Raw genomic sequence first — 14023 nt, forward strand, 5'->3', positions numbered from 1 at the left:
ATATACAAATAATATTTTTATGGGCTCGAAGGGTGAATGATGCATTTAATTGCATTTAATAAATTTCCCCAGACGGACTGAGTGGCTCAGACTGTTGAGGCGCTGGCCTTCTGACTCCAACCAGGCAGGTTCGATCCAGGCTCAGTCCGGTGGTATTTGAAGGTGCTCAAATACGTTAGCCCCGTATCGGTAGATTTACTGGCACGTAAAATAACTCCTGCGGGACTAAATTCCGGCACCTTAGCGTTTCCAAAATCCGTAAAAGTAGTTAATGGGACGTAAAGCAGCAATTATTATTAAATTTCCCCAGGCAACGCGGGGTTCTACTGTGCTGTCGTATCGCTTAACAAAAGACAATAGTAAAGATTAAAAGCGGTCTTAAAGAAAACAGCGGTAAATAAAATGCGCTTAAGAAAGAACGGCTAAATAACAAAAGCAAGCACAAACAAAACACATGGCAAATTTTTATATCGGTACAAGTTATGCCATGACTTTTCACTGCACACCACAGCATCAAAATCTTCAGTAACAACTTCTGTACAGTACGAAAATAACAGAACACACACAAATACTATGAAATATACAACCAAAGTAAAATATCTGCCATTAGACAACAACTTTATGGTACTCACAGAATGTTACTTCCTTGCCGCTGCAGGCTGAAGTCCTCTATCAATCTGAATCGGACGAAGATTCACTGCCGACAGCAATGATGAAGGGCTCCATTTCGTCCTGGATCAAATCAGATTTCCACATGTCCGCTTCAATATTTTTCACGTGTTTCACGTAGTTCGCCCAGTTTTCAGTAGACACGCGTAGGAAACCTTCATCGACGAGTCTTTCCATCTCTCTTGTTTTGAACGTGGTGTTGTTCATAGCAACATAGTGCTACACTTGCGCCCAAACAAGTTCAATAGGATTCAGCTCACAATGGTATGGTGGTAAACGAAGAACCGTGACACCACTTTCTCTTGCCATTTCATCGATTCTGTGGCGATCGTATTTCCATCGCACACTGTTTACGAGGGCCATCAAGTCTGTTTTCATCATGTTCTCATCATACACTACACCACGTTCTCGAAGCCATGACCGCAGGTTCTCTTTTTTCCATGCCTTCGTAGGCTGAGCTTCTTTCTTGCGGCTATGATAGGAGGCATTGTCAAGAACAATAACAGAGTTTGGCGGCATGTTCGGTAGTAGACGTTCTTTAAAATACTCTTCATAACAATCACCGTCCATTTCGTCGTGAGCATCTGCGGTATTCTTCTTGCACTGAAACACGTACTTCACCCCTGGCACGAACCCATTTTCGTTACCGGCATGAGCTAACGCGAACCGTGGACCACGACCTGTAGGTGACTTCAGACCGCAAGATAGTTCTGACAGAAAAGCATCCCGTGGAGTTGAAATGGTCTTATCTTTCCATTCTTTCCCAACAGTGTGCCCTGTGTTAACCCACGACTCATCAGTGTAAAATATGTTCCTTCCCTCGTCTCGATATTTCTTAACTGTTGACAGATACTTGTGACGCCAAGATATAATGTCCTCTCTTTCCGTCAAACGAGATGAATTTCCTTTCCTTTCGTACTGGAAACCCATGTCTCCCAACAAACGATACAAAGTTGTTCTTTTGAACTCGGGAAGGTCTTTATCATTCTTCACAGACTGTAGGACTTGCTGCAAGGTTGGAGGTTGGTTTTTAAGGAAAAACTCGTGCACCTTACGCCTTAAACCACTGCGAACAAAATCATGGAACTTGACTGACCTGCTGTCTTTCCGTGGTGCTTTACGTTCTCTTGTTTTAATCGGAGAAGCGAAAGGTCCTGTAGTGGCTGCTGATCGCACTTTATAAACAGTCCTCTCAGAAATGCCTGTTGCTTCAGCACTTTCTTTAACCACCCAGCTGAGACTTTTATCTGGATTCTTTCGAGAAAGGTAATTAAGTACGTTAAGCACAGTTTGCTTTTGTTCTTCCTCAGTACCTCTCCCTGTTTATTTTTATGGACGTTCTCAACCATAATGCAAATAAATCACTATTTATGATCACTATTAATGTTTAAAGAAAGAAATCACACACGTAGGCTAATCACATAACACTCACTCAAAAGAATACGATTAGGCATCTACACTGATATAAAGGCTGAAAAACACACGCAACAAATAAATACCGTAAACGACATCTCTACAAAAGAAATCACAGTGTTAATGTTAAAAGAAAGAGATCACACAAATAGGCACACAAGACAAGTACGCACTGATTTACAGCCTAAAAACATACATGCAATAAAGAACTTAACTACAGAAGTGATCTGACCGCGGTTCACAGATGTTTGTATCAGAGCAACATAGAAGGCAAATGAAGCGAGGCAATGAAGCGGTGGCTGTTCCCGCCATTGTACTTCCTCTCTACGAATGTATTTATAAAAAATAAAATATTATATAGTTATTTTAATATCTCACGGCAAAAATGCCTCATCCTTTTTATCTCTTTTTCATAATACATTAAAAAGTACAGTATACTATCCCTTAATCACGATAAATTATGGGTGTCTCAGGGGGGGTATGTTCACTCGTTGTAGGTCCGTAAGAGCAATACTGTTTTCTTAACGTTGAATGAGCCATAGGTAACATCCCGTCACACATTTTTTAAATCGCTAATTTCAGATGATCTCCAGCCAAAAGACATATTTATGTCAATATCATGTTGCTAGGTTTACTACAGGGCTTCCAATCTCTCATAATAAAAAAAAATAATTAGAAAAATCACTGCTCATGTTTTAAGAAGTATAATGCCGGAAATAAAATAGTGGTGCAATTGTTTGTTATTTTTCTTCCTTGACATAATTCTCGTCAGGCTGAGAGGGTCACTTTTCACCATCTTGCCCTCCACTTCACCCGATCTACAGCGTCGAACGGGGTAGACGACTTCATGTCGCATATCGTCGCTGCGCGAGCAATACCGCGCATCTGACAGCTTAATACAATTAGACATTTACATTTGCTATTTTTATTCAAGTGGCAGGACCGTAGGTGACGTACTGTTGTGCAACACTGTGAAAAATGTTACTTATGAGTTGACGAACTTGATTGAAGAGGTATTATCATCCAATCCATTAATTTCCTTAAGACTCATCACGCCTGATCGCCTTACCGTACCGCACCATATGCATGTTTGTCTGCATGACGTATTTACGCACTCCTACAGTATACCGTATTTACGGCTCTTTTTCCTTTATAGTTTTGCATAGGAAAATGAACACAACGAAAATTGTTCGGATGGACTGCATATCCATACTGTATGTAGCTGAGAGGCGTGACAAGTCCCATTATTGGGTATTGCTTGAGGGAAGGTAATACCCGAGGGGCATAGTCACTGGGATTTCATCAAGGCGACCGTGGTTCGAATGCCGACCAATTCATGTGATTCCACGTAAAACAGGATGTCAAGTGGCTATGATGACAATATCAGTGGTAAGCATGCTTCCGTCCATCGCTGTTTTCTTTGTTTTGTGTGTCCTTTGGGCCGCAGTCTGTCAGGGCTAAATGTAAATGTAAGTGCTCATTTTGTAACCAGATGTGCATGCTGTTTCAAATATACCACACTGGTATGTAAGCACATTCAGTAGGATGTTGGCAAGTCTCATGGAAATAATGAAAACTAGTTTCATAGTGAGTGTAGCCCGTTTCTATGAAAATCTTCAAACAATGACGTACAGTATCTGAACTCACTTCTTCGAAGAAACAATTTTGAACGTAACTTCTTTTCCTATTGTTTCTGGAATAATGGGTCACTTAGAAGCAACTGTTAATGCATGAGTAAATGAAGATGATAAAACTGATGTGCATAAAAAATAAGAGCCTTGAGAATGATGTTTCAATTACTTAGTGTTTGGTAAAGCTTATTTAGAATGTGCTCAGTCTAACAGTGCTATTAATTAATTAATTAATTACTTAATTGCTTGTTACCTGATTGAAGTTACATTACCGAGAAGAGTGATGTCATGACCAGAGGGAGGACAAATAGTTTCGGAACAAAGTGCATTACCCTCTTCTCCCTGAGTGCGAGCGCTCGCAAGACGTACTGAAGTTCCAGACAGTAAACAAATAAGGTCGATGTGTGATACACAGTAGGGTGAGGCACGTCGAAAACACAGAGCACCAAAGGTTCACTGCAGTACAAACTTGTAGGAGAATTCAGTAAGGAGACAACACTATATTTTGCTAAGTTTGTCGGAAAGATGTAAGTTGAGATAAAATTCGGTTCTTTACAAAAGCAATGTAATAGAAAATGATACAAAGAAAATATTAAATCTCTCAAAATTTTTCTAAGAGGACCATAGAAATCAGATCAAGAAAAATAAAAAAAACTTTTATTTGTGTATGATGTTGATATTGTTTATGCCAAAATCCCTATCAACAAGGTAGAAAATAAATATTTTCGAGTTTTTCTTCAAAAGATTCTAAGACAGTATTATCAAGATTTTGCTATCGTAATGTTTTGAACCAGATAAGTGACCCAGTACGCAACCAGAAAATACGGTTTTCACTGGACCAGACGACAGATATTTGAGGCAGATTCGTAGCAAACATTACTGTGGGAATTTTGGTGCCTGATCGCGTTGGAAAGAAAATGTTATTAACAACTGACGTAGGCCTACTAGAAAAAGTGAACCATACTACAATTGAAAACCTCTTTGAAAATTAGATGCATCTGTATTTTTTGTCCTGTTTTACTTGAATGGTAACATGCTTACGGGCGAAGGCTCGCCCTCTCACCCTACTCTTTTGCAACGACCAGCACAACAGGGTCGTCTGCGTGCTCCTGACTTAAAGTGTTTTGGTTACCCTGTAGAACCCTCCTATATTTTAGAAGATAAAACTTAAGTCACTTCCCACCGCTATACTAATTTGAACGCACGGCATAGCCTTAAAGTCACCTATCACGTGTCGACAGCGCCTAGGATCCGCAGCTGTGATATGTGTCCTCAAGGCAATGCCTTGCGTTCAAACCAGTGTAGCGGCAGGAAGTGACCTAAGTTGTATCTTCTGAACTATAGTAGATAAATATTTAAGAATCACACTTATCGAGCCCTGCGAGAATCGGCCCACCCCTTTACCGATAATTTCTTAAGTACGAATTAGAGGGCGACATTTAGACGACTATCATCCTTGACATGGAAACGGGAAGTTTAGCCAACATGTGTTTAGTAGCTGTGTATTGCGATTAGTTACTTGCATAGTGCCGGTGGGATATTGTTTCATGGAGTGAGCTTTATTGACAGTATGTCATGATGTATTCCGGGCAAAGAAAAGCACAGTGCTTAATTTGTATGCCAAAAAATGATTGATTAACTTTTGGACTGCTTCCAATAAACAGGCTTGGTTTGCTTTCAGCAATTATATCGAGTGACAAAGGGGGCTTAAAACAACGCCATTTGAAGAAACATCTTCAGGTACCTTCTAAATTTAGTAACATTCGCATTTTTATAGGTCAGAAACTTCAAATGTTGCTTGAAAAGCATTTTGCATGTTTAACTTATACATTTATTAACATTCATTTGAAATACTGTAATTATTAGCAGAAAGCGAAAGTTCTTTAAATAAAATGCTAAATGATATGAACGAAGCTTGCGAGGAGTATGTGATGAGAATCAATACGTCAAAAACAAAGAGTATGGTGATCAGTAAAGGAAAACTGGCAAATATCAAGATAGAACAAGTTAATATCAGTCAAGTACAAGAGCTTTCAAATATACCGGGCGTGTATCCGGGAGATAGTGGGTTGGAGCCCTACTGTTGGCAGCCCTGAAGATGGTTTTCCGTCATTTCACATTTTCACACCAGACAAATGCTGGGGCTGTACCTTAATTAAGGCCACGGCCGATTTCTTCTCACTCCTAGGCCTTTCCCATCCCATCGTCATCATAAGACCTATCTGTGTCGGTGCGACGTAAAGCAAGTTGTTGTTGCTTTCACATATCTCGCTAGTAAAATAAATGAAGACATGAGATGCTATTAGGAGGTGAAAACTCGCATTGCTATTGCGAAGGAAGCGTTCAATAGGAAGAGGACATTATTATGCGGCAAATTAGATAAAGGTTTCAGAAAGAAACTCGGTAAGTACTTTATTTGGAGTGTGGCATTATAAGAGTTGTGGACGTTGAGAAGGGAAGATGAAAAAGCTAGAGGCGTTTGAAATGTGGACGTGGAGAGAATAAGCTGGGTGGAAAGAGTGAGAAATGAAAACGTGTTGGAAAGAGTTGGTGAGAAGATGATGTTTGTTGTTTGAAGGGTCTAACAGCCAGGTCATCGATCCCTAAGATACGAGCTGCAATGAAATGAAACGATAATTCGAGCTTCACAATATATTCACTGAGTAGAATCTAAAAAGAACGATGATGAAAAGTGACCATGAATACAAAACAATCAGTGGATCCAGTCCACAATGCCTTATTTTCTGTAATGATGCTTGTATTCCAAAGGGGTCCAAAATCCAGGTCACCGACTCCACATAATAGTACTAATCACAGGTAACACAGACCATGGTGTTCCTCACATCTTATTGAGACGGGAGTGTTTGTTAACGGAAGCACTGGAAGAATTAGTTTGCGGAAGGAGACTGAGAGGAAGGAGAAGGTACAGGATGTTAGATGACATCAACGAATGAGGAACTTACAAGAATGTGAAGACAGGAGATGAAGGAGAACTGCCGTGTGAAAACCTGCTTGTGGGTGGAACGCATGATGATGATGATGATGATGATGACATAATATTCAGATTTGTAAATAGCCTAGTAAGCTGCATTTAAAAAAATCAACTCTAAATATTAATGTTTGCATCTAATTGAAGTTTTCGCTACAAATAGCACAGTGCGAGCCTCAGTCGAGTTGCCGGTTACTCCGTGTGGCGTGTCTGAACGAGTGCATGATGCAACAACCGCCCGACCCAGCGTTGTCATGGTCTAAGCTGATCTGTGATAAGCTTGTGCACAGCGTACAGCGTGATTGCTTCTTATACAGCAGTAATTGATCAGTTTAGTGTGTTTCAAGGATTCTCAATTAAGTGTTGTACTGTAGATTTTTAAATGAAATTCGCACCGAAAATTTGAATATTTAATTGTAGTGAGTGAACCGGAATATCATCACACGCCACAACGCTAGTTTACAGGATGAAGGAGAGCATTTTAAACATTTAATGTAATTAGAGCGACCAGCTGTTGAAGAAGGAATGGACAAGATAGTAAAAACAGGGAGACATTCCACAATTTTGGGGGGCAACTAATTTTTATTTGTAATTTTAAAACGACAAAAAAATGGTAACATTTTCAAAAGTATTGTGCAGCGACTTTCCCTCTTTTTTGATCAAGAGTACTCTTACTGAAGTAATAAAATAGAAAAAAAAACATTTCGCTCATCTTTACAATTTCTTTTCCAGTCTGTGGGTTGAAGATCCTCCATCCACGAAAAACACTGAACGTCTTCTTGCAAAGTTTACAAAATGCCTTGTGGACCTTACTTCGATCAGGAGATACGTATAGCGCGTTGATTTCCCACTTTGCCTTATATGCTCATACGCGTTTATTTTTTCCTCTTTTGCCTTCTCGGGTTTAAATGATGGCTTTCATTTTTGTGACGAAATAGAAGTACAGTCATCGCTATCCGAAACAATCCATTTCAAAAATCATAAAAACTTAAAGACAAACACCACTTTAAGAAATAAATTGACAAGAGGGTCCATCTTTTCAATACAATATGTCAAGTAGGCTAAATAAGACTGATCTAATATTATTTACTTGATATATTGTATTGAAAAGGTGGACCCTCTTGTCAATTTATTTTTTATAATAGCACTTCAATACGGAACATAAATGAAATTTATAACTCATAATTAAACCCCACTTTACACATCACGTCTATGTTGATGCTCTTCGTGCTACAGAATGGCCACACACGTCACGCCATGGACTGACGGTAACTCGGAAGACGGAAGTTACATCCGGAACGCTTCACCAAAGATGATATAACATGCTTCTTTGCACTTTCAAAGATCATACTGTTGGCAACGGTTATGCTATGTTCAGTTGAAGCTAGATGGCAGAACAGTTGGGTATTGGGAAAATTCGTACCGATGACAATAACAAGATAATTCGTTAAGGTAGAAAACGAAACAATTGCGGGACAAATGATGATGATGATGATGATGCTTGTTGTTTTAAGGGACCTAACATCGAAGGTCATCGGTCCCATGCGGGACAAATGACGTCTCCCGCTGGACATTTATAAAATACCATAAAATGCGGGACTGTTGGTCATTCTAACTATAATGGGGTAGGTTTATTGTCTTTTATATGTTTTTCAATCTGATTATTCATTCTTTGAAATTTTTGGGTTTTCTACGGGCGTATAAGAACTGTAGGACGGCGACCGTGCTCTCGTTTACCGACACACGGCATGCAGGAAGCACGGCAACCCTTGTGGGGCTCGCCCTGTACAATTCATAGAATACATACATAATTCTTTTGTTTAAATGATTGAATGACTTTTAACAAGGACATCAGAGCCTTGTACCAAATAAACTGTATTGCTAAACAAATTAAGGCAATTAGTTTGAAATATGAGCGCTAAAATTTTTGACATCAGTTCCCTGCACAGTTCATGAATATTTAAATTAATTATGAACAGTTTATCAAACAGTTTAGGTTGGTACAGTATTTTTTTGTCTGTGTACTTACCCCCGCATAAGAATCATATAGAAGAAGAATTTTTTATTAGAACAAGGGGGAAATTTTACTTTTTACATGTAATATTGATTGAAACTTCCTGATATACATAATGTGATACTCAAGAGTAAGCTGTTTTTTTGCTATTGGCTTTACGACGCACCGACACAGATAGGTCTTATGGCGACGATGGGACAGGAAAGGCATAGGAATGGGAAGGAAGCAGCCGTGGCCTTAATTAAGGTACAGCCCCAGAATTTGCCTGGTGTGAAAAACCACGGAAAACCATCTTCAGGGCTGCCGACAGTGGGATTCGAATCTACCATCTCCCGGATGCGAGCTCACAGCTGAGCGCCCCTAACCTCACGGCCAACTCGCCCGGTAAGATTAAGCTTTAAAAATCCTGTATTGATTTCAGACTTTTACATGCCCTGGTTTAAAGAGATTTTACTCCACTTCTTATTAGAAAATGAGCTAACTATGTCCTCAAAATATATCTTTCTTAAAATGCCATTTTCTAAGCTCTTACTTTTTTAATTTCTATGTGGGATGCGTATCCGGTATCCCATTGTTGTGCGGGCCTCCTAGGCTGCAGCCTAGTCAATGTACTCCAAAATCTGGTCCTGTGGAATTACTACGTTCTTCTTTCAGAAGATCATTCATTGTCTTTCATACAAATTTTTCTAATATTTGCATCGCTAATTATTTTTAAAATTTAAATTACTTGTGTTAAAGAAAAGAGCTTAGAGCATGTATTTCATATAAGTAAAATTTATACCACCATGCAAAATTTCATGAAAAATATTTTCAATAGTGTTTACACTATCATGAAGGCAATTTGTAAAAATGAGTGTTACATACAATAAGCACAAACATGTGACAGAGTGAGACGTATCAAGTGACATGCATGGGCATTTACAAACATATCTTTTGTAGTGGTGGGAATAATTAAAATATGTTTCACCAGATGAAAGAGGAAAAGCTATTCTGTAAAGAAAAGGGCTAAACTGAAAATTGTAAACAATAGCGGGGTACCTAAATCGAACCAAACCAAACCAAATCAAGCCAAACCCGTGGCACAACAGCCCCGGATGGCCATGGCCTACGAAGCGACTTCTGCTCAGCCCGAAGGCCTGAAGACTGTGAGGTGCCGTGTGGTCAGTATGACGAATCATCTCGGCCGTTCTACTTGACTTTCTACAGTAGAACGGATAACGGTATATCTCCCTCCTTAAAACTCCCGGTAAGTCTTTAGACGGTGATTTTGGACTTTTTGGAATTCTGATAACCCGATTATTCTCTCTAATGTCCGACTCGTTGGCTGAACGGTCAGCGTCCTGGCCTTCGGTTCAGAGGGCCCCGGGTTCGATTCCCGGCCGGGTCGGGGATTTTAACCTTAATTGGTTAATTCCAATGGCACGGGGGCCGGGTGTATGTGTTGTCTTCATCATCATTTTATCCTCATCACGACGCGCAGGTCGCCTACGGGAGTCAAATACAAGACCTGCACCTGGCGAGCCGAACCCATCCTAGGATATCCCGGCACTAAAAGCCATACGACATTTCATTTCATTTCTCTCTAATGCGTTTCCTATAATTTTCATACAATTTGTCTTGGCATTCAACGAAAGAAAGACATTTTTTGCATTTCTGCGCACCACAATTTCCTCAAATGTTCGCTATTTGATTTATTTTTGCTGTATACGCATAGAACCTACTGAGATGAATCAAACGACTTTTCCCCGTGGGAAAATGGTTTGAATTAATCATTGGTAATGAAGCACTGGTATTTGTGAGCGACATGAGGACCGATATGTGTTCATTATTGTACCTTTATGATGTCTGACGCATTCACTCCCGCAATATCACCCTCGAAGAGACCGGCAACTTCTAGCGGGTCTGGAGAATTCTCGTCCTGAGGTGGCACCAGCAATTCTGAAAAAAAAAATGTGAATGGATTGCAATGCCTGTACACAAGTGGTTGGTCTGACACACACACACACACACACACACACACACACACACACACACACACACACACACACACACACACACACACACACACACACACACACACACACACACACACACACACACACACACACACACACACACACACTGAAAGTGTCATAGGCGCGGCACAAGGCAAGGCGTACCGCATTGTAACGTTTAGAGAAATATAATAGGTAACACCAGATCATCAAATCTGGATAATAGTTTCTTGTCAACTCCGCGTGGAGTGACGCACTAGGTTGCGATAGTTTGTTGTAATGTTATTGCATATTTCAGAGGTTCTATGTTAGTGATTAGGGTAGTAAGGAACTCATGTCGTGAAACTCAATTGATCAAATCATAAAATAAATATGAAGTGAGTAGCAACTTGAAACAAATAAACACTGCACTCCAAAAAGAAAACTGACAACTCCGCTTCCACTTTGAATTGCCGGTTGTTAACCTATAGAGAATATCAATAATATAAGATCTGTTTTTATTACTGGTCACCTGTTTCATGCACACTTCGGGTTTTGGAGGTTGTAACTGCTTAGCCTTGCTTAGCAAGGGGCGAGCGAGGTGGGCGACGGACAGGAGCCCGCGCTTCGCGGATTGTAAAAAGTAAAATAAAAGATGAACAAATAAAACGAACTAAGAAATGCAGCCCCTCACAATGATTGCATTAAAAGACGAATGGAAGATAAGACAGTACGCAAAATTTTCCCTCTTATCGTCCTACTTGCGTTAACTGATCTACGTCAGTCGCAACACCCTACTTCGTGTGACAAATCAACAGTTGGCTCGTGTCTACAGCCACACCGTTCATTAGCTCTTTGTCTGTTCTCACAAGTCACCAGAATCTGTTGAGAGTGAGTCGCGGATTCCTTTGAAATCGTGAGAAGGCACTGCACTGGGTAACTAAGCATATTTTAACTGCAGTACAGTTCGTTTATTCGAAGAGGACAAAGTTGCGTTAGTAACATATTACTTCTTCATCATATCGGGTCGAGATTGAGATACGGGTAGAAAGTATCAATCTGGCGCACTTAAAAGAAAAGAGGAAAGGGAAAGTTGAGTCAGAAAAGCAAAATAATAGCTTGAAAGGGTCACTTATAAAATATTTCAATACTAAGGACTTCAGTGCGAATGTTGAAATTGCCTGTGAGTCACGAAGGCAGTGGAAGTACCTGCCCAAACCCAAACGTCATCAAATGATCATAAATATATCTTCCAGTCATGGCCGTTCATAAACGGCTGCTAATTTCAGATGGTAAACAGCCATAAGACATAGCCTGCACGGTTGCTAGGTAAACGTTGCCTGACCATCCATCCATACCTTACATCACTGCATGCGCGGTTGCTAGGTAACGTTGCCTGACCATCCATCCATACCTTACATCACTGCATGCGCGGTTGCTAGGAAACGTTGCCTGACCATCCATCCATACCTTACATCACTGCATGCGCGGTTGCTAGGTAACGTTGCCTGACCATCCATCCATACCTTACATCACTGCATGCGCGGTTGCTATGGTTACACTTCCGTCACACATTTTGTCGCGTTACGTTACACAAAGTTTCGGATGACCCCCGGCCATAAGACATATTTATGTCAAAAGTTGAAGCGACATTCGTGTTTGATGGTTACGTCCAAACGAATACAACGTGGTATGATTCAATTATTGTGCAAAGAAGGTGCTTTGGTCAGGAAAACTGTCACGAAGTGCACTTGTGCTTCTCGGTAACACACGTCAACACGCCGCCAACAATAATGGACAGTCGTCGCTGTTTCCGCTGGGGTGTTACAGACAAGAGCTCTCCAATTACAACATGTCTTTGGTTGCTGAAGCACGGCCGACTTGATGCGTCGCTCTAGGAGTGCAGCGAGAGATCCAGTCGGCCGTGGCTGAAGAAAGTCCTGAAGGGTCAAGCGGTTCCCAGTGTTGTGGAAGAGTGGTTCAACAGGATTCAAGCGTCAACCAGCGAACTTAAATGCGGAGGGTAAACAGAAACCAACTTGTTCAGCCTTGGAATTCTGCTATGAGGAAGATCTCTTCAACTCCTCAACTCTTTCAACCCTGACACCCTGAACAACCTTTATGAGAGGCAAGTCACCACTGACACATCTTATGCTATGCGACCGAACCAAATTCAACAAGTACGAGCTCACATGTCTCACGACGAGGGCGAAATCATGAGAGATTTTCACATTATTCTTCAGACCCATGGTAACATTTGTGGATCAATATAATTGTACATTTATAATTTGCAAGAGCGTAATTCCGCTTATACATTGACGTGAACTTAGTTAAAATACCAGTTCACATCTCGAATCAAACTATCAGTTTATGGCGTTTCCGCCATCAGTATAATTCGGCCAGTACATCACAAAGGCAGTTGCTCATAGTAGAGAAAAACTGGGCAGGAGTCTTAATTTAAACCTGAAACACGAATCATTTAGTCTCGTTGAGATCTGAGCGACAGCTACCGGGGGCTCTACCTTTTTTTTTTTTTTTTGCTAGTTGCTTTACGTCGCACCGAAACAGATAGGTCTTATGGCGACGATGGGATGGGAAAGGCCTAGGAGTTGGAAGGAAGCGGCCGTGGCCTTAATTAAGGTACAGCCCCAGCATTTGCTTGGTGTGAAAATGGGAAACCACGGAAAACCATCTCCAGGGCTGCCGACAGTGGGGCTCGAACCCACGATCTCCCGGATACAAGCTCACAGCCGCGCGCCTCTACGCGCACGGCCAACTCGCCCGGTTCTACCTTTTTAGTAGCAAGAAATTCAACAAGACAATGATAAATGGAGGAGGGAAGGGGGGTTGGATAATCATACCAGTTCGTGAATAAGAAGTGGACTGCGACTGTATGTAAGGGGCTCTGCCTGATGAGCTCTCTCGCAGAGCGCGAACCTGCGACAACTGTTTTTCAGGCGAGTTAATGGAAGTTCTCATTGTTTCCAGAGCGAACAGAGAATGCTGTCTTCTTGTAACTTACGTCTAACACGATGCATTTTTTATCCAGTTAATGCTCAGAGTGAAGGAACTTATCTTGTTCAAGCTCGACGTTATATCCATTGGCGTGCTGTCTTGTTTACAGATCTGAATACTAAAGCAAGGGTGTTGTTCTACGTGACTGTTGATATCATGCTCGTGAAGGGGAACCACCTTTCATCTAAGCTTAACCCTTAGGAAATAATAGAAGTTTTGTTGTTCACAATCTCAGTTCGCTTGGTGGCCATGATCGTTAAATGCATTAAAGTCTAAACGGTCTGACACCGTGGTTAACCGGCTCGAGTCCCGTTGGCCG

The 14023-nt window shown here is 41.0% G+C and overlaps 1 protein-coding gene across 1 annotated transcript in view; it reads right to left on the reverse strand.

Annotated features, from left to right (window-relative positions):
• LOC136879312 (hatching enzyme 1.2-like) overlaps nucleotides 1–13727 on the reverse strand; it is a 78624-nt gene extending 64897 nt beyond the window's left edge. The window contains exons 1-2 of the mRNA XM_068229055.1: nucleotides 13712–13727; nucleotides 10560–10654 (exon numbers count right to left, since the gene is read on the reverse strand). Coding sequence (XP_068085156.1) covers nucleotides 10560–10654; nucleotides 13712–13727 — 111 coding nt within the window. The remainder of the gene's footprint in view (nucleotides 1–10559; nucleotides 10655–13711) is intronic.
• Between the last annotated feature and the right edge of the window lie 296 nt (nucleotides 13728–14023).

The sequence above is a fragment of the Anabrus simplex genome, chromosome 8, assembly GCF_040414725.1.
Source record: "Anabrus simplex isolate iqAnaSimp1 chromosome 8, ASM4041472v1, whole genome shotgun sequence".
In the NCBI taxonomy this organism is placed as follows: domain Eukaryota; kingdom Metazoa; phylum Arthropoda; class Insecta; order Orthoptera; family Tettigoniidae; genus Anabrus; species Anabrus simplex.